The sequence below is a fragment of the Carlito syrichta genome, unplaced genomic scaffold (assembly GCF_000164805.1).
Source record: "Carlito syrichta isolate Samal-C Ts95f unplaced genomic scaffold, Tarsius_syrichta-2.0.1 Scaffold311826, whole genome shotgun sequence".
In the NCBI taxonomy this organism is placed as follows: domain Eukaryota; kingdom Metazoa; phylum Chordata; class Mammalia; order Primates; family Tarsiidae; genus Carlito; species Carlito syrichta.
Genome location: NW_007255922.1, coordinates 128,720 through 149,142, shown reverse-complemented (window position 1 = coordinate 149,142; position 20,423 = coordinate 128,720). Strand labels below are relative to the sequence as shown.

The following is a 20,423-nucleotide window of genomic DNA, read 5'->3' as shown; positions in this document are numbered from 1 at the left end:
TGGTCTCGAACTCCTGGACTCAAGCAATTCTCCCATCTTGGCCTCCCAAAGTGCTGGGATTACAGGCATGAGCCACCATGCCCACCCTAAGCATGTTAATTCTTTATAATAGCTCAGAACTGGAAATAACCCAACTGTGTAGCAATAGTAGAATGGATAAATACATTGAGGCATATTTTTAGTAGAATACCACGCAGCCATGAGAAAGAATGAACTTTTGATATATGCAACAATGGGGATTAATCTCACAAGTATACTGTTGAACGGAAGAAGTCAAACACTCTAAAGAGAACATTTATGAGTTTATATGAAATTCAAAAACGGACTAATCTTTCATGATGTCAGGATAATGGCTGCCTTTAGGGGGATACAGTGGACCCCATCAGGGTGTTGGAAATATGCTGTATGTGGTCACATGGCTGAATTAATATGTAAAATTTCATGGAGCTGTACACTTAAAATATGTAGACTTACTATATATGTTATACTTTGATAGAAAAATAGAAGGTAAAAACATCAAGATTCATCCCTTTGTAGCTCCTGTATCTCCGGCTTCAGTTATAGCTCTTTGGACATGGAGGTGTTAGCCCTGATTGTTGAGGCCCCTTTCCTTAGTGTATTCATCCAATTAGGGACCCAGTTGGTGGCACTCTACTTGTTTTAGATTTACAGTTTTCTGCCAAGTAACAGATTATTCCTTTTAGAATAAACCTGTTTGAGTTTTGAATAATGCATTAATGTACTTTACAGAGAGAAGTTTCTAATGAAAGGAAAAGACTGTTACACATTAGTGGTTACTTTTTTTTTTTTTTTTAATGCAGATGGGGGCTTGCTATTACCCAGGCTAGTCTCGAAATCTTGGGCTCAAGTAATCCTCCTGCCTCACCCTCTCAAAGTGCTGGGATTGCAGGCATGAACCACTGTGTCTGGCCAGGCCAGTGCTTACTTTTAAAAATATTTCTAATAGCTGGGCTCGGTGGCTCAGCCTGTAATCCTGCACCTTGGGAGGCTGAGGTGAGTGGATTGCCTGAGCCCGCGGGTTCGAGACCCGCCTGGGCAGCGAGACCTCATCTCTACAATAAATCAAATAATCAGCCGGGCATGGTAGCGTATGCCTGTAATTCCGGCTACTTGGAAGGCTGAGGCGGAAGGATCACCAGAGCCCAGCAGGCGAGGTTGCGGTAGCCGGGAGCGGCCACTGCACTCTAGTCTGGGCAACCGACTGAGACTCCAACTCAAAAGAAAAAAAAAAAAGAATTCTGTTCAGTTATTATTACCATAATATAAACTCGAATGTACATCAGTGTCTTAAAGATGTATGTTGAATGGAGAAATAAAAGCCTTTTCAATATATGGTTAATTTCTAGTGCTTTTTTCTTGTTATTACAGTTTTTTATTCTGCATCTATCTAAAATAAACATCAGTAGAATTATGATGGATTGTAAATGAAACGAATTTTGTGCTTTTGTGACATTAAGCAGGCAAAGTCTGATCAGGAAGGAGAAATAAACCTTAAGTATGTGTACTTGGTACCTTTTTACCATTATCATTATTGTGGAAATTGTGTTGCTTTGGAAATTCACCTAGTCTCTTAAATTTTTATATATTTTCTTGATCATTATTGCAGCCAGTGATGGGTATGTGGGGGTTCATTATGGTGTTTTCTTTACATTTGGTTTTTTTTTTTTTTTTTTTTTTTGAGTTGGAGTCTCACTCTGTCGCCCAGACTGGAGTGCAGTGGCCGCTCCTGGCCACTGCAGCCTCGTCCTGCTGGGCTCCGTCGATCCTTCCGCCTCAGCCTTCCAAGTAGCCGGAATTACAGGCATGCGCTACCATGCCCGGCTGATTTTTTGATTTATTGTAGAGATGAGGTCTCACAGCCCAGGCGAGTCTTGAACCCGCGGGCTCAGGCAATTCACTCACTTCAGCCTCCCAAAGGCGCGGGATTACAGGCTGAGCCACCGAGCCTGGCTTACATTTGTGTATGTTTGAAATTTTCTATAATACAATGTTTAAAAATTCTTATGGATGAACCTATTAATGGATTGTTTCTTTTATCTTCTGTCAGCATAGTTTTGTGATACTTGCTTAGTTAGATCACAAGTGAACTGTCTAGAGTTTGATTGACCCCCAGAGCTGGACTTTCATGCTTTGTGTCTTGGATGGGACATACTCTTTTTATCAGAGGAATGCTTTATATGCTTTTTGCCCTTTTTCCTTTTTTAGACTCGACATTTTATGTAGCTATATGTCTGAAATTAATATTTGAAAACAGCTTGAAATGCTCCTTTCTTTTTTTAGATGAAATTTCCAGTATTTCACTGTGTGTTTAAGTTGTTATGTTTATATTCATCTGTTAGCTATTTTCTGACTTCCTTCTGTTGAGTAGGGAAGTGTTAAGATTTTTTGCATAGAATTTTGAACAGAGTATGCTTTAAGGATATTGTATTTTAAGAATCATTTTCAAGAAGAGCCAAGGCATTTAGATGTAAATATTTAGATACTCTAGATTTTGAATGATTAGCTTCTGTCACATTTATGTCTAATTCATTCACTGATTGAATATATCTATTGAATTCCTTTTCTACTCTAAGCACTCTTATTGGCTGAACAAGATAGACAAGGTCCTTTGCCCTATTCTAGTGTGGTAACACACACAATATAAACAAACAAGATGAGTCATATGGTAATTCATTTTGAAATCATAACAGAAGCTGAGCTGTTGGAGAGTGATGATGAGTGGCCACACATTAATTGGGTAGTCAGGGAAGGCTTCTTTGAGATGGTAACATCTTACCAGATACCAGAAAGACAAGATGGAACTAGTCATTCATAAAGCTGGGGAAGGAGTGTTCTGGGAATACCTGGAGCAAAGTTCTGGAAGATAAGCTTCATATGTTTGAGGAACAGTGAGAAGGCCACTGTGTCTGGAAAATAGTAGGAATAGTGTGTCTTGATTTCTGTAGCTTTATAGTAAATCTTGAAGTATGATAATGTAAGACATCTTAGTTTTTCGTTTTTCTTTTTTTTGAGTCGTAGTCTTACTCTGTCACCCAGGCTGGAGTACAGTGACACACTCTCGGCCACCACAGTCTCAACCTTCTGGGCTCAGGCAATCCTTCTGCTTCAACTTTCCAAGTAACTAGAGCTGCAGGCATGTGCCATCACACCCAGCTAATTTTTTTTTTTAATTTACTTTAGAGACAAAGCCTTGCCATTTTGCCTAGATTGGTCTCAAATCCCTGGGCTCAGGGCATCCTCTTGCCTCTGCCTCCCAACGTGCTGGGATTACAGGTGTGAGCCGTTGTGCCCAGAACATCTTTGTTTTTCTTTTCTCAGTTGTTTTGGCTATTCTAAGTACTTTGCATTTCCATATATATTTTAGAATCGGTTTTTCAATTTTTCCAGAAGGCCAGCTGGGATTTTGATTGATTAGATTTTACCTTAGATCAAAATTTGGGAGAATTGACAACAGTACATTCTTCAGTCTGTAAACATATGTATTTCTATATATTTAGATTTTTAATTTTTCTCAGTTTTTTGTAGTTTTCATTGTAGAGTATCTGGAAATTTTTATTAGCTTCATTTCTAAATGTTTGAATGTTTAAAATTACTATTATAAATGGCATTTTAAAATTTCATTTTCAACTGTTACTGTTATATAGAAAGTGATTGGTTTTTCTACATTGATTATATATCCTGTGACCCTGCTAAATTCACTTATTAGGCCAGGCATATTGGCCTAGCCTGTAATCCCAGCACTTTGGGAGACTGAGGCAAGAGGATTGCCTGAACCCCGGGTTTCAAGACCAGCCTGGGCAACTTGGTGAGACTTCATCTCTACAATAAATAATTAAAAAATTAGCCCGGCCTGGTGGTGTGCGCCTGTAGTTCCAGCTACTTGGAAGGCTGAGGTGGAAGGATCACCTAAGCCCAGCAGGTTGAGGCTGCGGTGGCTGAAGCGTGCCACTGTCCTCCAGCCCGGGCAAGAGTGAGACTCCGACTCAAAAAAAACCAACAGTAACAAAAAATTCACCTATTAGTTGTCATAGAACTTTTTTTAGTTCTGCTGTATATACAATCATGTCACCGCAAATAAAGACAGTTTTACTTCTTCCTTTTCATATTTATGTTTTTTATTTCTTTTTCTTGGCTTATTGCACTGTCTAGGGCCTACAGTGTAATGTTGACTAGAATTACAAGTTTAAGACTGTACATTCTTGCCTCTTCCCTAGGGTTGGGGGAAAACATTCATTATTTCCCCATTAAGTATGATATTAGCTGTAATTTTTTTTTGAGTTGTTATCTCACTGTGTTGCTCAGGCTGGAGTGCAGTGGCATGCTCATGGCCACCACAGCCTTGACCTGCTGGACTCAGGCAATCTTTCCACCTCAGCCTTCCTACCTTCCTCAGCTGGAACTACAGGTGCACACCACCACGCCTGGCTAATTTTTTGATTTATCGTAGAGATGAAGTCTCACCAAGTTGCCTAGGTTGGTCTCAAACCCCTAGGCTCAGTCAATTCTCTCGCTTTTGCCTCTCAAAATGCTGGGATTACAGGTGTGAGCCACCACACTTGACTGTACTTTAACCCTTTGTAAGCATACAGTTCAGTGGTATAGTGTTCCATTGTGTGAACATGCCACAGGTTATTTCCCTATCTGCTGTCGGTGGATATTTGTGTTGTTTCAAACTTGGAGCTGTCATGAATAAAACCGCTGTGAATATCCTTGCACTCACATCTACCAGAAAACTCTCCTGTCTTCATGGACATGCACGCTTGCTTCTGTGAGTTCATTCCCAGGAGTGCCGTTGCTCGGGTATAAGGTACCTTTATCTTTCATATGTGTGAATATTTTTTTTTTTTTGAGTTGAAGTCTCTGTCACCCAGGCTAGAGTGCAGTGGCATGCTCACGGCCACCATGGCCTCAACTGCTGGGCTTAGGCGATCCTTCCCCCTCAGCCTTTCAAGTAGCTGGAACCACAGGTGCGCCACAATGCCCGGCTAATTTTTCTTTTCTTTTCTTTTGAGTTGGAGTCTTACTCTTGCCCAGGCTGGAGTGCAGTGGCACGTTCACGGCCACCGCAGCCTCGACCTAGGCTCAGGAAATCCTTCCACCTCAGCCTTCCAAATAACTGGTACTACAGGCATGTGCCATCATGCCCAGCTAATTTTTTGATTTATTGTAGAGGCAGGTCTCACCCAGCTGCACAAGCTGGTCTCGAGCCCCTGGCCTCAGGCAATCCTTTTGCCTTGGCCTTCCAAAGTGCTGGGATTACAGGCTTGAGCCACCTGGCTGACCTGTAATTGTTTTGTTGATGGTTTTTTAAGATGCACATTATCAGATTAAGGAAGTTTCTCTCTGTTCCATTTTTTCTGAGAGGCTTTTTTTTTTTTTTGAGTTGGAGTCACTGTCGCTCAGACTGGAGTGCAGTGGCCGCTCCAGGCCACCGTAGCCTCCACCTGCTGGGCTCCAGCGATCCTTCTGCCTCAGCCTTCCCAGTAGCCGGAATTACAGCATGTGCTACCACGCCCGGCTGATGTTTTGATTTATTGTAGAGATGAGGTCTCGCCAAGTTGCCCAGGTGGATCTCGAACCCAGCAATCCACTCACCTTAGCCTCCCAAAGGCGCGGGATTACAGGCTGAGCCACTGAGCCTGGCAGAATGATTTTTTTAAAGATATCAACTCAACCTTGTATTCTGGGAGTAAATACCCCCTGAATAATCATGATCTGATAGACATGAATTTTATTGCTGGCTACTGCCTTGCTAAGCTATACTATGGCCATGTGCTCTTTGAGCTATGGCCAGGTCATGTTTTCTTAAGCTTCGGCTCCCTCCCTTCCCTTGGGGAGGTGAATCCCCTCCCCTCCAATTCACTTTCTAAATAAACTACATTTTCTAATATAAAAAAATTATTGCTGAATTTTATTTGTTAATATCTTTTTGAGGGTTTATGGTCTAATGGGGTATTGGTCTTTATTTTTCTTCTTGTAATGCTTTTGTGGGGGAGGCTTTCACATCAGGATTATGTTAGCCATATTGAACAAGTTGGGAAATGCAGTCTCCTGTATTTCTGAAAATTTGTGTGAAATTGGCATTATTTCTTCCTAAAATATTTGATAAAAATAACCAATAAGTCTGTCCAGTTCAAACTTAGTTAAAACAATAACAACAACTACAAACAAACAAAAGCCAGTAAAGCCATCTAGGTCTAGAGTTTTCTTTGTGAGAAGGTTTTGAGTTGTATAATCTTTTTTTCTTTAAATTTTAAGGGTAGTTTTAGGTTAGAGGCAAAATTGAGCAGAAAGTATAGAGTTGCCATGTATTCTGTCCCAACTCCGCAAGCCTCTTCCATTCTGAACATAGCATACCTACCATACCAGAGTGGTATGTTTGTTACAACTCATGAGTTTACACTGATACATCATTACCACCCAGAGTCCATGGTTTACATTAGTACTTACTCTTGGTGTTGTACATTTTATGGGTTTTGAAGTGACAGGTGTCTACCATTGTAGTATCATACAGAGTAGTTTCATTGCCCTGAGAATCCTCTGTGTTCCGCCTATTCCTCCCTCTCTCTCCCAACCCCTGGCAACCACGGCTCCTTTTACTATCTCCCATAGTTTTGTTTTTTCAAAAATATCTAGTTAGAACCATCCGGTATGTAACCTTTCACATTGGCTTCTTTGACTTTATAAAATACTTTTAAGTTTTCTCCATGTCTTTTCATGGCTTGGCAGCATATTTCTTTTTAGTGCTGAATAGTATTCCATTGTCTGGGTATGCCACAGTTTATCCATTCACCTACTGAAGGACATCTTAATTCCTTCCAATTTGGGCAGGTATGAATAAAGCTGCTATAAACATTTGTGTGCAGATTTTCTGTGGACATGAATTTTTAGTTCATCTGGGTAAATACCAAAGGAGTGTGATTGCTGGGTCGGATAGTACGTTTAGTTTTGTAAGGAACTGCCAAACTGTCTTTCAAAGTGACTGTATCATTTTGCATTTCCACCCACAGTGAATGATGGTTTCTGTTGCTTCATATCCTTGTTAGCATTTGGTGTTGCCAGTGGTTGAATTTGGGCCATTTCACTAGGTGTGTAGTAGCGTCACACTGTTATTTTAATTTGCATGATTTCCCTAGTGACATATGATGTGGAGCACCTTTTCATATGCTTGCTTCCCATGTATATGTCTTCTTTGGTGAGGTATCTGTTCAGATCTCCCCATGTATATGTCTTCTTTGGTGAGGTATCTGTTCAGATCTCTTGTTCATTTTTTGATCAGGCTATTGGTTTTTTTATTGTTGAGTTTTAAGAGTTCTTAGTATATTTTGAATAACAGTCCTTTGTCAGTATTTGTCTCTTGCCAATATTTTCTCCCAGTCTGTGGTTTGTCTTATTTATTCTCTCAACAAATGCAGTTTTGGTTTGTTTGTTTCAGTCAGAGGTCTCACTGTCACCCAGGCTGGAGGGCAGTGGCATGATCACGGGTCACCTCACCCTAGACCTTCTGGTCTCAGGTGATCCTCTTGTTTCAGCCTCCCAGGTACCTGGGATTACAGTCATGCACTACTATGCCTGGCTAATTTTTTAATTTTTGTAGAGACAAGGTCTTGCTGTGTTGCTCAGAATGGTCTCTAACTCCTGTACTCAAAGGATCCTTTTACTTCACCCTCCCAAATTGCATGAGATTACAGGCATGAGCCACCACACTCCACCAGCAAATTCAGTTTTTAAAATAGATATACAGTTATTCAGATTTTCTATTTCTTGTATCAGTTCTGATAATTTTTGTCTTTAAAAGAATTTCCCCATTCATCTAAGTTGTCAAATTTGCTGGCATAAAGTTATGTTTTTATTTTTTGTTTTTGATTTATGTATTTATTTAAAATCAGAGTCTTACTCTGTCACCCAGGCTGGAGTGCAGTGACATGCTCACAATCACCACAGCCTCAACCTGCTGGGCTCAGGCGATCCTTCCGCCTCAGGCTTCCAAGTAGCTGGAACCATAGGCACACGCCACCATGCCTGGGTAAATTTTACTGTGGAGATGAGGTCTTGCCAAGTTGCCCAGGCTGGTCTCGAAACCCTGGACTCAGGCAATTCTTTCATCTCCACTTCCCAAAGTGCTGGGATTACAGGCATGAGCCACCTTGCCCGGTTAGATTATGTTTTTAATGTCTGTGGTGTTTCCCTTGTTCATTCCTGATACTGGGAATGTGTGTGTGTGTGTTTGTGTGTTTGTCTACAGGTTTATCAATTTTATTAAGATTTCCAAAGAGCTACTATTTTATTTTTCTTGTCTATTTCATTGATTTCTGCTCTTAATTTCCTTCCTGTTCTTGTGTGTGATGGCTCACGCCTGTCATTCCAGCACTTTGGGAGGTGGAGGCAAGAGGATTGAGACCAGTCTGGACTCCTTGATAAGACCTCGTCTCTACAATAAAGCAAAAAATTGGCTGAGCATGGTGGCGCACGTCTGTGGTTTCAGTTACTTTGTAAGGCTGAAGCGGAAGGATCGCCTGAACCCAGCAAATCAAGACTGCAGTGGCCTTGAGCATGCCACTACATTCCAGCCTGGGTGTCAGTGAGGCTCCGACTCAAAAAAAAAAGAAAAAAAGAAAAGAAAGTTTTAAAACCAATGAGCTAAGCTTACAATTTAAGGATTAGGAAAAAGCCGGGCTCAGTGGCTCAACCTGTAATCCCAGTGCTTTGGGAGGCTGAGGTGAGTGGATTGCCTGAGCCCGTGGGTTTGAGACCCGCCTGGGCAACTTTGCAAGACCTCATCTCTACAATAAATCAAAAATTAGCTGGGCGTGGTAGCGCGCGCCTGTAGTTCCAGCTACTTGGAAGGCTGAGGCGGAAGGATCGCTGGAGCCCAGCAAGTTGAGGCTGGGTTTGGGTGACAGAGTGAGACTTCAACTCAAAAAAAAAATAGAATTAGGAAAAAAGGAGCAAATTAACCCAAAGTTAACAGGAAGGAAATTGATATGTTGTATTTTTATTATCATCATGTTCAAACTATTTTCTAACTTCCCTTTTGATTTCTTCTTTTACCCATATGTTATTTGGAAGTGTCTTGCTAAATTTTTAAATGTTTGGGAATATTCTAAATATCTATTTTCAAATTTGTCAATTTCAAAATTAAAAGTTTCAAGTTTAATTTTGTTGTTGACAGAGAATATATTTTGGGTGATCTCAGTTCTTTGAAATATATTCATACTTGTTTAAGGCTCAGCATACATTAGTGAGCATTCCATGTGAACTTGAAAATAATATTTATTCTGTAGTGTTCTATACTGCCTTCAATTTTTTTTTAATCTAGTATTTATCATTATCATCAGTAAGAGGGTTAGTCTGATAATGAGCTCCTCTGGCATTGACAGTTTTATTTTTTTATATGTTATTTTTCAGCAATATATTCTCTTTGAAAGCATTTTGATGGTAGATTTATTAAAACACCTTACAAACAGGTTATAGTTTGTATGATTTGATGTCTGGTAAATATTTTTATCAAATGCATGCTCTTTAAAGTAATTACAAGATCTTTTGATGTATTAAATACTATTGCTTGTTTATTTATTTTAATTAAAACTGTTATTATTTTTTTCCTGAGTCAGAGTTTCAATCTGTCACCCAGGCTGAAGTGCAGTGACGTGCTCACACGTACCGTGGCCTTGACCTGCTGGGCTCAGGCAATCCTTCTACCTCAGCCTTCCAAGTAGCTAGAACTATAGGTGTGTGCCTCCATGCCCAGCTAATTTTTTGATCTATTATAGAGACAAGATCTTGCCAAGTTACCCATGCGGGTCTTGAATCCCTTGGCTAAGGCAGTCCTCTTGCCTCTGCCTCCCAAAGTGCTGGGATTACAGGTGTGAGCCACCGTGCCTGACTTGCTTGTTTATTAATACACAAACTTCTGAAAAAAGTTTTAATTTGTTATTTTTATGGTTAATGACCTCAGTTAAGGATGTAACAGAATTTTTTTTAGCCAAAACTTGGTACAGAGCTTGACGTAATACTTGATGAATTTAATTAAAGATTTGTCTATTTCTAAAGGTACACTGAATGGTCCCTTCTCTTTGTGGTGTTTCACATCTGAAACATGGCTACAGATTGGCTGGGCAGTATTGTGTCCATCAACTGTGGAGACAGCTTGGGTGTCTACCAAGGAAGAGTGTCAGCAGTGGATCAGGTCAGCCAGACCATTTCTCTCACCCGTCCTTTCCACAATGGAGTAAAATGTCTTGTGCCAGAAGTCACCTTCAGGTGAGTGTCTTGTCTCTTCTAAATTCAGCCTGGTGGTCTTTGGAGTTGAACCCAGCTGTGATTGCCAATATTCTCTTGCATAGGACTGCTTTTGAGAAGAGTCTTGTTAGGTGTAAGTTGCTGTAGCCCTTGGTCTTATAGTTCGTTCAGCTGCTATTCTCAGCAGAGACTGTGTTGTAATTAGCTTTTAGCCAGTGATTCAGGGTTGGTGAAACCTTTTTCTGTTTTTTGTTTTTGGGGTTTTTTTTGAGTTGAGTCTCACCCTGTCGCTCAGGCTGGAGTGCAGTGGCACGCTCACGGCCATCCCAGCGTTGACCTGCCAGGCTCTAGTGATCCTTCCACCTCAGCCTTCCAAGTAGCCCGAATTACAGGTGCACGCTACCACACCCGGCTAATTTTAGATTTATTGTAGAGACGAAGTCTCGCCAAGTTGCCTGGGCTGGTCTCAAACCCGTGGGCTCAGGCAATCCACTCACCTTGGCCTCCCAAAGTTCTAGGATTATAGGCAGAGCCACTGAGCCCAACCTAAACGTTTTTCTTATCTCTGTCAAGCATGTAATATTATATTAATTAAATAGGTCAAATCAGAATAAGCCTTCTTCTTTTTCTTTTATGGTTTTATATTTCCTTTTCTCAGTTTTGTATTTGTGCTTTCTCACATCAGAAGTCCTTGTGTAAATGTTTCTCTTATATTATGATTAGATTTGTATTATGATTTATCCTCAGAAGCACACTGTAGTCAGTAGCCAACGTCCTTAGTTACAGGAAAGTCTTTTGCTTAGTATTTGCCAACAGATTTCAAGTTCACTTCTGTCTTCACATCCCTCTTTTCGCCAGTTTGGCAGACAGTCTCCCATTCTTATGTACAAAATAATAATAATAACAATAATAATAATGAGGCTGTTGGACAAGAGGTTCCTTGGTTTTCTGAGCAATTCCCTTCCTACACATACTCACACATTACCTTTTCTGTGGGTATACCCATTCTTATTGCTTACCTCTTCTGCAGTCTCAGTAGAAGCACCCCTTGTGCTCAGGCTTACCTTTTCAGGTGTCCTTTGGATGCTCTTCCTTTCTACCTCCTTTGAGACCATACCCAACCTCTTTTGTGTTTGCAGTTTCAACCTTTATACGGCTTCTTTCCTCTTTGCATCTTTTTTTTTAAGGTTCCCTTTCTTCTGCTCACCTCTTAAGATTGAATTCCTCAGGGTTCTATCTTTGGTTCTTTTCTGAACCTGTTTTCTGAGTTGGAGTCTCACTCTGTCAATCAGCCTGGAGTGCAGTGGCCGCTCTCGGCCCCGCAGCCTTGACCTGCTGGCCTCCGGCGATCCTTCCGCCTCAGCCTTCCATGTAGCTGGAACTACAGGAGCGCGCCACCACACTCGGCTAGTTTTTGACTTATTGTAGCGATGAGGTCTTGTCAAGTTGCCCAGGCGAGTCTCGAACCCGCAGGCTCAGGCAGTCCACTCACCTCAGCCTCCCAAAGTGCTGGGATTATAGGCTGAGCCACCGAGCCCGGCTTAGCCTGTTTTCTGTAGACAGTCTCATGTATACCTTACATTAATGCGACCTCAAATCTCTAATTTAAGCCCATTGTCTTAGCTCCAGACACTTTGTCTTCTGGTCATTTCCAGTCAGATGTTCCATAAGATATCTTAAATTCAAGATTTTCAGAGCTTATCTTATGATGTTAATCTGCAGATTTCTTTTTCCAAAGATCCACTTGTTATTGGTGACTAAAAACACCTTTTCCTCAAGTTAGAAACTTAGGAAAATTTAGGAATCATAATCTTTTGTTTCTTTAATCCCCTTTAATGTATCTTGTCCATTCTCCCATCTCCCTTTGCATTGTCATTTGCTGGGTTTATCCTGTCTCATTTCTTACTTAGACTCCTAACTGGGGTCCCTGCCTCTGGTTTCTTCACTCCCTACAACCTCCAGAAAAATCCATTGTGATCATGGTCTGGCCTCTGGTTACCTCTGCAGCCTTACTTCCTGATGGCCCTCCACAAGCATCTTTTCTTTTACTAACACCATAACATTTGCATATCCTTGCTTAGGCCTCATTTTCTGTCTCTGAGCCTCTGCCTAAGGTACCTCTTTTCCTTCTGTTCTCTGCTTGTCTCCCTACCCCTGGCCAGACTTAGCTTATGTATTGCATCCACCTCCACCAGACTAACTTCCATATTTTGCTTTTGGGGTCCCTAGTCTCCTATGCACACCTCTGTCATAGCAGTTAACTCTTTCAACTGATTGTGTACTTGTCTTTTCTGCTGACCAGACTATGACTTCTTGTGGGCACATAGTGGTTTTTATCACTATATACCAGAGCAAAATAGCTCTTTTTTTTTGAGTTGGAGTCTCACTCTGTCACCCAGCCTGGAGTGCAGTGGCTGCTCCCGGCCACCGCAGCCTCGACCTGCTGGGCTCTGGTGATCTTTCCGCTTCAGCCTTCCTAGTAGCCGGAATTACAGGCGTGCGCTACCACGCCCGACTGATTTTTTGATTTGTTGTAGAGATGAAGTCTTGCTGCCCAGGCGGGTCTTGAACCCGCGGGCTCAGGCAATCCACTGACCTCAGCCTCCCAAAGGCACGGGATTACAGGCTGAGCCACCGAGCCCGGCGCAAAATAGCTCTTAACACAGGGTTTACCACAGGGTAAGTGTCATCTGTGTACGCCTGTTGAATGAGTTAGTGAGTGAATGAGTGAAATAAAAAAGCCATTGAACATTCTGGAAATCTAAGTTGATAATGTAGTTTTGTTGTTAACAGTAGTCTCTTTTTAAAGGCCAGCACTGTGTCAGTTGGGTGTCGGTGACTGAGCCCTGTCTTGAAGTACACAGCCACCTTTCCTAGTTTAGATAATGACTCTTTTCATTTATACTTTAACCTTCTCTGTATAGCTTTGTTCTTTCTCTTTCTCTTTAAAGATAACTCATTAAAATGCAGTCCTACAAAGAAGTAACTGTTTGCTATTGGTCCCAGTTTCATAATTCTTATCACTATTATGATTTTGAGACTTGGACTCTTTTGTGTATTTCAGGGCAGGGGATATTACGGAATTAAAAATTCTGGAGATACCAAGTCCTGGAGACAGCCAACATTTTGGAGACCTCCATCAGACAGAATTAGGTCCCTCTGGTGCTGGATACCAAGTGGGCATCAATCAGAATGGCACGGGCAAGTTGGTCAAGAAGCCAGCCTCTTCCTGCAGTGCCCCTCAGAACATCCCTAAGAGGACAGATGTGAAGAGCCAGGATGTGGCCGTTTCTCCCCAGCAGCAGCAGTGCTCAAAGAGCTATGTGGATAGGCACATGGAATCCTTGGGTCAGTCCAAGAGTTTTCGTCGTCGACACAACTCCTGTAAGTAGGGTCAAGTTGATGTTTCTTCTTAACCTGATGTTTAAAGACGTAAGTTCTCATCCAGTGCTGCACTTTAAACAAGTTCTTTATTGCTCAGATAAATCGGATGCTGGCCGAACCTCACAAAAATGTCACATGTTCGCTTACTCCAGGGTGGGTCCCTTGAGATGTTAAGGGAAAGGAAACAAGCTGTTAGAGATGCACACAAGCTTCCTGCCCTCTCCCACCACCTCACTTCCTTCAGGAAAAGTCTGCCTAGAGTTTATTGAGACTTCACAGTGATGTTTTAAGTCCAGTAACTGCTGAGCATGGTGGCGCATACCTGTAGTCCAGCTCCTTGAGAGGCTGAGATGGGAGGATTGTGTGAGACCAGACCGGCAAACTAGTGAAACCCCTAACTCTAAAAACAAAAACAAAACTTAAATCCAGTAACTAATGATGGTAGTGGTGTCTGGGTTGAACCTGCACTTGGGCCCTTCTAGGGGATTCTTGAGTAACTTTTCTTCTTGTGGTTTGACTTCCATCCTCAGAGGAGAGGACAGGACTGGCCTAAATATCTCTGTGATCTCTCATTTTCTGACAGCCTAACAACTTTTAATTTGCTATATTTACTGTCAGTACTGGCACATCATAAAGAGTGTGTACTGGTGTGTGTTGTTGCCCAGTTTTGTTTGGTACTACCACATTGTTGAGTACTATTTGCTGATTATAAAACCATAGTTAAGGACCATTTATGATCCTTAAATGAATATGAATGTTCTTTTACAAAATTGCTTCTAAATGACAAACTATTGTGATTTTTACTTAGATGATTTTGTACCCAGAGATAGTGGAAGAATATATTAACAATTTCAAATGAGTATTCATTTATCATATAAAGTTATAAGCTAGAGTCATGCTGTAGCATGACCATCTAAAAGGCAGAATTTAAAGTGAGCTAAGTCTCTCTAGAACTCCCATTCAGGGCGTTTATTAGAGAAAATTCCATATACTTTTTTGTTATTGTTATGTCTTAAACTGTGGTCCCAGTGATATAGTGAGATTTTAGTGTGCTGTGTGAATTCTAGCTTGTTGTATGACAACTGGGTCAGAGACCAGTGTTTTAAGTTTTAGAAATGTCTGATTCAAGTGAATAAACAATTGAAATTAAAATTTTTTTAAAATATATTTTAAGACAGTTTCCTTTGTTGCATGTGAAACTGCCTGAATTAATGACTGAAAACTTGAGCCCAAAATTCAATAGTTAATTCTGTATCCTTAGTAGAATGCTTAGATAATGACTCTTTTCATTTATACTTTAACCTTCTCTGTATAGCTTTGTTCTTTCTCTCTCTCTTTTATTTTTTTGAGTTGGAGTCTCATTCCGTCACCCAGGCTGGAGTGAGTGGCATGCCCATGGCCATCCCATCGTCGACCTGCTGGACTCCGGCAATCCTTCCGCCTCAGCCTTCCAAGTAGTCGGAACTACAGGTGCACACTTATGTGCCCTGCTAATTTTTTTTTTATTATTTATTTTAGAGACAAGGTCTTGCCAAGTTGCCCGGGCTGGTCTCGTACCCGTGGGCTCAGGCAGTCCACTTGTCTCAGCCTCCCAAAGTGCTGGGATTACAGGCTGAGCCACTGAGCCTGGCCTGTTCTCTCTTCTAAACAAATTTTTTTTTTTTTTTTCTTAAGCCAGGCTGGGTGGCTCAACCTGTAATCCCGCGCCTTTGGGAGGCTGAGGCGAGTGGATTGCCTGGGCAGTGAGACCTCATCTCTACAGTAAATCAAAAAATCACCCGGGCTTGGTAGCGCATGCCTGTAATTCTGGCTACTTGGAAGGCTGAGGCAGAAGGATCGCCGGAGCCCAGCAGGTCGAGGCTGCGGTGGCCGGGAGCGGCCAATGCGCTCCAGTCTGGGCGACAGTGAGACTCTAACTCAAAAAAAAAAAAAAAAAAAATTTTTTTCTTTACCAAAAATATTGACTTGTTTATAAAAAGTTCAAGTATTCAAGCAGTTTATAATCTTCAGTGCACCTGGAGGTGACCCTTATTAGCAATGTATGTATTTTTTTCTACATATTTTCCCCCAATTATTAACATTTTACATTGGTATAGTACATTTATTAATAATTAATGAACCAATATTGATGCGTTATCATTAAAGTTCGCATTTTATTCAGATTGCCTTAGTTTTTAACTGATGTCCTTTTTCCACAATCCCATCCAGCATACCACATTACATTTAGTAGTCGTGTCTTCACTTGACTTTGATAGTTTCTCAGACTGTCCTTATTTTTGGCGACCTAGACAGTTTTGATGAGTACTGTTATGTATTTTGTAGAATGTCCCTCAACTGGTATTTGATGTTTTTCTCATGGTTAGACTGGGGATACATGTTTTTGGGAGTAAGACCACAGAGGTAAAATAATCACTTTCATCACTTTGTACCAAGAGTATATGCTATCATCATGGTTTATGACTTTTGGTGTTGACCTTGATCACCTGGCTAAGGTAGTATATGGCAGATTTCTCTCTGTGAACTGACTTTTTCTTCCCTCTTTACTTACTCTTTGAAAGGAAGTCATTGTGTGCATCCCACACCCTAGGAGTGAGGGCATAACATCTGCATAAATTATTTGGAATTCTCCCACACCAGAGACTTATCTCATCTCTCCTGTTTACTTATTTACTCAGTCATTTATTTATATCAGTATGGACTCATGGGTATTTGTTTTATAGTTTGGCTTGTAATTCAGTATTTATTTTGGTACTCAAATTGTTTCAACTTTGGTCATTTGGAGCTCTTTCACTTGGCTCCCGTGTCTCTTTAACACGCCCCAGTCATTGTGGGATTCCCCCCTCCATATTTTCTGACACTAAAAGAGGCTTAAGTCTTATTTATTTGTAAGGACAGAGTCTCACTTTGTTGTCCAGGCTGGCATCAAACTCCTGCTCAAGCGATCCTCCCACCTCAGCCTCCCAAGTAGGTTATGCTTGAGTCTTATCTTGTATATTTCCTGTCCTAGCTCTAGAGTCAGACATGTCTCCAAGGAGTTCTGTTTACTTTTATTGGAGAATGGTATTACAAACAAAGATCTGGGTGCACTAGGTGTGCTCATTGCTACTGGATGTTACCTTTACAGCTGACAGCAAGAAAATACATGTGTGTGTATTTAACCAGTATATATGCACATATCTAGAAATATTTCTGTATGTAATCATATATGCTAAATATGAATTCAAATGGATACCATGTGGATTGTTCTAGCTTTCTCCCTTTGCTTATCCATAACCTTCCACATCAACAGTAAGAAACCTGTCTCCTACCATCTGTCATCCATTGATATAATTAGTCAGCTCCAATATATGTGTATAGTGGTATTAAAGTTACTAACCCATATTCCCCATCCCTGTAGGAGACTTTCAAATAGAGTACAGTGCTTATGTACAAATTCTCTTGTCTTTTATCTAATAGACTCCATTTATTTCCAGAGTTACTTAGGTCTCCCACCCCCTTTATTGACTTTTTTCCTATATTCATAATACAATAAGATTGTTTTGTCACATTCTGCATTCCATTCTGAGAGCCCCCAATCTCCTAAGTGATTTTTTAAAAATTTGCATACTTTAGGGCTCACTCTCTGTGCTGTGAAGTTCTATGGGTTTTGATAAATACATAGTGTCAAGTATCTGTCATTATAGTATTAAACAGAATAGTTTCACTGTCCTAAACAATCTCCTGTGCTTCACTTGTTCAGCTTTCCCTCTCTTCCCTGCCCACATCTGCCTGGCAACTACTGATCTTTTTACCATCTCTGTAGTTTTGCCTTTCCCAGAATGTCACATCATTAAAACCATATACTGTGTAGCCTTTTCAGACTCGCTTCTTTTATTTAGCAATATGCATTTAAGATTTATTCATGTCTTTTTGTGACTTGATAGCTCATTTCATTGTTGAATAATATTCCATTGTGTGGTTGTGTTAGTTTATCTTTTTTTGTGCGTATTAGAGACTCACTCTGTCGCCCAGGCTAGAGTGCAGTGGCATACTCACGACCACCGCAGCCTGTACCTGCTGGGCTCAGGCGATCCTTCTGCCTCAACCTTCCAAGTAGCTGGAACTACAGGCATCACCACCACACCTGGCTAATTTTTTTATTTTATTTTATTTGTTGTAGAGCTGAAAACTTGCCAAGTTGCCCAGGCTGGTCTCAAACCAACTGACTCAGGCAAATCTTTCACCTGGGCCTCCCAAAGTGCTGGGATTATAAATGTGAGCTACCGCACCCGGCCTTGTTTGTTTATTTATTCACCAGTTGAAGAATATCTTGGTAGCTTCCAGCTTTTGGTTTTTCTGCTTTTATTGTTTGGTCAGTTTTCTTTTCCTAGATTGTTAACTGTACATAAATACAGTAAAGAGATCATGAGGCTATAAAATGTTTCCCTTTTTTAGGGACTTTCTTTTGAATCCAGATTAGTGAGGAAAATGTGTGTGATCTGGGAATTTGATGATGAAGTATGACTCAGAATTGGTTTCTGATAGAGGCAGAGTTATAATTATTTATCTACCCTGTGAGCCCTGTAAGATGAATATAAAGATCTGTCTTAGAATTTTCTCTGATATACATACATTGACGTTGAGAATAGAAGATTGAGGAAGCTATAGGAATATAATCTTTCTTCAGTCCTGGCCCTTAAGTGTTTTTTCAGGATTAGCAATGAAGAGTTGAGGGATTTGTTGGTTTTAGTTACCTAACCCAACATTGATGAGAGATTTAGCACAAATGGATTTTAATCTCTTCCCTTGGGGTGTGTTGGGGGTAGTAGGTTTAAAGAATAGTATAAAGAAGATTTTCTATGACCACTCCGAATATTTGTAAATTGGAGGAATGAAACATTAGTTCCAGAGAGCAGAGGGAAACCACTAAGGCTTGTTAAGGGTACAGGTCTGTGTATGGATATAGTTTATATTTGTCAAATTCCGTGTCAGAGGTAAAAATGGTGATCATGAAGGGCACTCCTGTCTGAAATTTTAGTCTGTGAACTCTAGGAGTCATTGGCTACGTGCAGTGGAATACAGATTTAGAAATTGAGTGAATATTCTTTTGCCTGTAGAACATAAAAGTAAGTAGTTGGTTTTTAGCTCATTTATATATATAGGCAAAGGTGGTCCCACAGTTATGATATTGCCACTACTTGACACTGATTTCCCTTTTTCTTTGTTTCTGGAGGTGGAGAGAAATGAGGAAGTGGAATTTAACTTTTTACATCGAAGATATTGGCTATTAATCTTGTTGCAGTATGGTTAACTCTAGTGGTCTGTTCAGTTTAACAGTCATCCTACCATCTGAAGTCAGAAGTTATTTTTTGCCAAGTTTTCATGGTCCTGCTGAGGGCTTGTTTTTTTTTTTTTTAAGAGACAAGTTCTTGTTCTGCTGACCAGGCTGGAGTATAGTGGTGCAGTCATAGCTCACTGCAGCTTCAAACTCTTGGGTTCAAATGATCCTCCTGCCTTAACCTCCCAAGTAACTACAAAGAAAGACTACAAGCATGTGCTACTAGGCCTGGTTAATTGTTTTTTTCTGTTTTTTGTAGAGATATGGGGTCTTGCTTTGTTGCCCAGTGTGGTCTCAAACTTGTAACCTCAAGCCATCTTCTCACCTCAGCCTCCCAGAGTTGTGGGATTACAGGTGTGAGCCACTGCACCCAACTTGACTTAATTTTTTTGAGTGTGCTTCATATATCTACCAGATTTTAAAGACCAGGGTCTAGAATTTGAAAGTCCTGGATATTCCCAGGCACTTAAAATACCTGTGGAATCTGGCACTAAATCATTTGCAGTTTGACCTTCAGGTGCCCTTTAGCGTGTTAAGTGCAGGACAGAGTTCTCCTTTATGGTCTGTGTGTGACAAAAAACCATAAATAAGTGGCACTGAGGATTACATAACAATAGATTGTTACAAGTTGTCCTGGCCAAAAGGGCCTCTGTGCCAAAGACTGGCAGAAAAATGGCACAGGAAGGCGGCCACCCTCCAGTCTTAACACATGCTGGTCTTTGTAATTGAAAGGTAAAGAAATCTGGAAGCACTGTTTATCTTTTCCAAGGGAAGTGCTTTTCTCTCCCAGTGGCCAAAGGCCAGTTTAATGCAGAGCCAGGCCTCGAGTAAGCCAAGTACTGAGATAGCTTATTCATGTAGGACTTCCTAATATTTGTGTTACAGTATAAGGAAAGGGCAAAATAAGAGACAACTGAACACGTTAGCCTGCCTTTATTTTATATCCTCTTATCTTTCTACTGCTGGACTGTCATGTCAGTATTTCCTCTTGGAAATGTTTTTCACTTTCTCCTTTTCTGACAATGTTTGGAACATAGCATATTTCTCAAATGAATGAATGGAAGATCCTACATTCAGCGGAGCACAAGAAAACACCTGAAACCTTTTAAATACACATCTCTGGGTTGGTTGTAAGTTATATTTGTAGAGCCCTACAACAGAGCCAAAAATGGTAATTATCAGGGCAGATTTAAAACATCTCTCACTGCAAACCCTGTTGGTTGTTACAGTGGGACACTGTGTCAACATGCTGAGAAAGAGCTTTACAGTTAGCCACGATGGTTTTCTTTACTTTTCTACTTTGTATTGCAGTAGCTCTTTATCATGTAGCATAGTAGGAAGTGGATACTATTTATTAATCTTTTTTAAATTTATTTTTATTTTTATTTTTTTTGAGTTGGAGTCTCACTTGGTCACCCAGACTGGAGTGCAGTGGCCGCTCCCAGCCACCGCAGCCTCG

The 20,423-nt window shown here is 40.7% G+C and overlaps 1 protein-coding gene across 1 annotated transcript in view; it reads left to right on the top strand.

The window, feature by feature from the left end:
* Positions 1 to 10,104: 10,104 nt before the first annotated feature.
* Positions 10,105 to 20,423, top strand: part of EDC3 (enhancer of mRNA decapping 3) — a 48,299-nt gene continuing 37,980 nt past the window's right edge. The window contains exons 1-2 of the mRNA XM_008069123.2: positions 10,105 to 10,284; positions 13,328 to 13,647. Coding sequence (XP_008067314.1) covers positions 10,121 to 10,284; positions 13,328 to 13,647 — 484 coding nt within the window. The 5' untranslated portion in view covers positions 10,105 to 10,120. The remainder of the gene's footprint in view (positions 10,285 to 13,327; positions 13,648 to 20,423) is intronic.